This window comes from Limulus polyphemus, unplaced genomic scaffold, assembly GCF_000517525.1.
Source record: "Limulus polyphemus unplaced genomic scaffold, Limulus_polyphemus-2.1.2 Scaffold4975, whole genome shotgun sequence".
Lineage (NCBI taxonomy): Eukaryota > Metazoa > Arthropoda > Merostomata > Xiphosura > Limulidae > Limulus > Limulus polyphemus.
Window position 1 is genome coordinate 64284 of NW_013670585.1, and position 4133 is coordinate 68416.

The 4133-nt window shown below is 33.3% G+C and overlaps 1 protein-coding gene across 1 annotated transcript in view; it reads right to left on the reverse strand.

Moving 5' to 3' along the window:
- Window positions 1–4133, reverse strand: part of LOC106471940 (long-chain fatty acid transport protein 1-like) — a gene marked incomplete at its 5' end in the record, with an annotated part of 24212 nt that overhangs the window by 15642 nt on the left and 4437 nt on the right. Inside the window, one exon of the mRNA XM_013932563.2 lies at window positions 1953–2154. Coding sequence (XP_013788017.1) covers window positions 1953–2154 — 202 coding nt within the window. The remainder of the gene's footprint in view (window positions 1–1952; window positions 2155–4133) is intronic.

Sequence of the window (4133 nt, forward strand, 5' to 3'; positions counted from 1 at the left end):
TACTATATACCAAGAAAATCAATTACAGGGTGAATTAGTAAAACTATGTAATAAACATTGAAGAAGTTAAAATCTAACAATGAAACTACTACTATATACCAAGAAAATCAATTACAGGGTGAATTAGTAAAACTATGTAATAAATATTGAAGAAGTTAAAATCTAACAATGAAACTACTACTATATACCAAGAAAATCAATTACAGGGTGAATTAGTAAAACTGTGTAATAAACATTAAGGAAGTTAAAATCTAACACTGAAACTACTACTATATACCAAGAAAATCAATTACAGGGTGAATTAGTAAAACTATGTAATAAACATTACCGAAGCTAAGAATGTAATTATTACAATATATTAAGATCTTAATTTACAGAGTGGATAGTCAAACTAAGTGATACTGATTACAAGAAAGCAACAAAATTATTAAACTGAGCTATAAAACTAAATATTAAAAGTTATATCATATCATCTATATAGATCAAGATGTTTTTGTACAAACCGATCATCGGACTCTAAGTAATAAACATATACCAATAGCAAAACAATATATATATATATAAACATTTACATTAAACTAAACCTGGTGAAAATGATTAATGGACGTCAATGATATAACATTTATCAGTTGTTCTAGTTACAAAGTGAGGAGGCATTATATAATATAGAAGGGGAAGATATCAATCTTTCGGTGAAGTAAACAATTAAATTAGGTAACTAAGTCGAAGTGCAACTACTAATACACGTGGGCAGTTATACTTGCTGACTGGACAATAATAATAGGAAACAATGATTAGAAACTTGAACAATAAAACTGTTAGTACGTACTCCAGGAATGATGACGAACTTTGATTCTCTATTATCATATTTAAAAGATGGGACTTTTAGAAGATGACAATAATGTAATCACGAATGGAGCACAGCGGAAAGTCTGAGGACTTATCAGACTTTCCGCTGTGCTCCATTACTACTACTCCACTACTAACAAACAAATGTTTTGTTTAGAATTATGCACAAAGCTACACAATGGGCTATCTGTACTCTGCCCACCACGGGTATCGAAACCAGGTTTCTAGCGTTGTAAGTCCGCAGACATACCCATTGGGGGGGGAGACAAAAAATGGAAAATTAATATTAGATAATAAAGATTTACAAAAGCAAATGTTTATAAGAAACAGAAATAAGTAAAGTTGAAGACGGCTTGTTTAGGTAATGAAGAAAACTTTATTACAAGTTTAGCATAGCAAAAAATGTAGAACGTTTCAACAAGGTTTTCCCATCAACAGGTACCCTGTCAAACCGTTAAACTTGTATATATCTACCGCTGCATTTCAATCATAGCGAATTCAAGAAACTAATGAGAAAAGAACCTTAAAGAAACTCCACAGTAGCTAGTTTATACCTCCTGCTGATTTACAATACTCAGATTGTGGAAGAAATTTCGGAGCAAAAATAGAACTACTGCATTAACCCGATTATAGAGCGACCCCCATTTTAAGAAATCATGAGAATGAATAAAATTTAGTGTAATAACGTCCCGTTTTAGGTCAGCAAAATCAATACTATAACTGAACAGCCTGCAGGTGAATTAGTTGCAAGAATTAGCGATGACCTTGAGCGAACATCTGGCGTGCATACTAGAAGAATGCTATCTGAACATTCAGGAAAGAGACAGTCCAAAATAGGGGGAAGGGACCCGTGGTCCGCCACGATTAGAAGGTGACTAGCAATTTCACATTCTAATTATTAATCAGAAACATCGCCTTACAATCGGGCCAATACGGTATGTAGCCATCTTCAGGCCTATAGACGGCGAAATGAGACAAATTAACTCCAATTGGAAGTATGTGGCTGTCATATTCGATTACGACGGACAACCATAAAACTTGTAATTAAGTTTATTCTTTACCCATTCAAGCTTCTTCAAACTTTATTTTCTCAAAAAACTTACGGTGCAGTTGTATTTGACGCAGTCATCCCAGAACTTCGAAGCAGAAAACTTCGGTCGGATGACGACACTATTACCAAAGAGAAGAGCTTGGCCAACAACGAGGATCCCACCGGCGGTATGATACAACGGTAAACAGTTGTATATAATGTCTTCATCCTGAATATGAAGCGCATAATGATAGCCAATTGCTATCCACAAGTATCTGAAAAAAAGCAAAAAAAGAATGATTAGTCAACCCTCTCCCTGGAGAATAATTTCTGTAATGGTTGCGATGTCTTTTGATACCTATAAAATCAGGGATTTCTTGTATCCATATGTCATATAAACGTCAGTTATATTTATTTTCTGTACAAATCATATTGCCAGTTATGTTGGATATCTACATAAAAGAATAATATAAATTAGAAATTGTAGAAATTCCAACTTAAAAACTTGTATAAGAGAAGCGAGCCTGAAACTAAAACGTCACAAACAACTATCTAACCCAAAATGTAATGAAGACTCGATTAAGTGCGTTTTCAGGAAGATCTAACTTGTAAATACTGGTAATTACTAAATATATATTTTCAACTAATAAACTAGTGCGGGCGTATATTGAAACACCAAATAAACAGTCATTTCATGAGCCTTACACACAAACTAATCATTAATTTACTGCAAAACTTAACTTATAGTTATTGCAAGTTAACATTACAGAACCCTGTTAAAGAGTTATTATGCAAATAACAATGTCTTTAAGCTTCTTTAAGTATTTGGCATGAATAACAGTTTGGCATCTTTGGGGCACTGCTTTTGTGTATTTTATTAAAGAATCATGTATATTTTGATTCATTTTGTCCAGAGGCTTTCAGTTACAGCTGGTACAGTTTGGCATCTTTGGGGCACTGCTTTTGTGTATTTTATTAAAGAATCTGGTATATTTTGATTCATTTTGTCCAGAGGCTTTCAGTTACAGCTGGTACAGTTTGACATCTTTGGGGCACTGCTTTTGTGTATTTTATTAAAGAATCTGGTATATTTTGATTCATTTTGTCCAGAGGCTTTCAGTTACAGCTGGTACTTTTGTCAAGTATGGAGTCCAGAAAATTCCAGATTTGTTCCATGAGGTTAACATCTGTACTTTGTGATGATCGCTCCATTCGCTGAAGATATCCTGAGTTTTTTTTTTATATATATAAATAAGCTCGAAATTCCTTGGAAGTGTGTTTGAGTCACTATCTTATTGAAATCTGATATTCTGCTCAATCAGTTTCTTTCCAGAGAGTATGACATTATGGAATAATATACTATGATATTTATGCTGATCCCTGATTCTATAACTTTTGTAAAGATGGCCAAAACCATTCTCAGATTATATTTAACCCCCCACAGAGTCTTCTGCATGCTTCACAATCTGCACAAGGCATTTCTTCTGCAACCTATCATTAACTCTTCGGCGAAAACATATATACACTAGCTGGAACCAAACTGTTCAAATTTAGACTCGTCTGTTGAAAACACTTTATGCCAATGTTTCAAAGGCCACTAAACACGTTCTTTCACAGTAATTAGTCTCTTTTCGTAGTAAAGGCTTTCTTGTTGCCTTTCTTCACCAAGGACACATTTATTTAGCGGTCTCGATACTACACTCTTTGAATCCTTATCTGTGCATGATCTGCTAACGCCATTGGCAAGATTTTCGCACTTTTTCTTTGATTTTTCAATGAACTGATTCTTAAATTCGTCCTCTGCCTTGTGTGATGTCTTAGGTCTGGATGTCCTTGTCTAATGTGTGCTCCACAGTACTTGATGAATAGCGGGTTATTTCTTTTCAATTCTAATCAGCACCACGTAAAAATGTGAATTTGTCAAAGGGTGTGGGTTCTCTCTGTTTTGGCGTTTTAATAACAACACCCCTTATATGTCTACATGTACCTACAGGAAAACTAAGAATGTGAAAACCTCAAACCTTAATCAATGATAATTGATACAGAAACTAACGGTAATCATGTGTTGCCCCACTATACAGTTAAATCAATCATCTTGAACAACTTTAAAAAAATATATATTGCATTTAATAATGTGTTTTTTATCTAATTTATGTGTTTATTTAATGATAATAATAATGTGTTTTTTATTTAATTTATGTGTTTATTTAATGATAATAATAATGTGTTTTTTATTTAATTTATGTGTTCATTT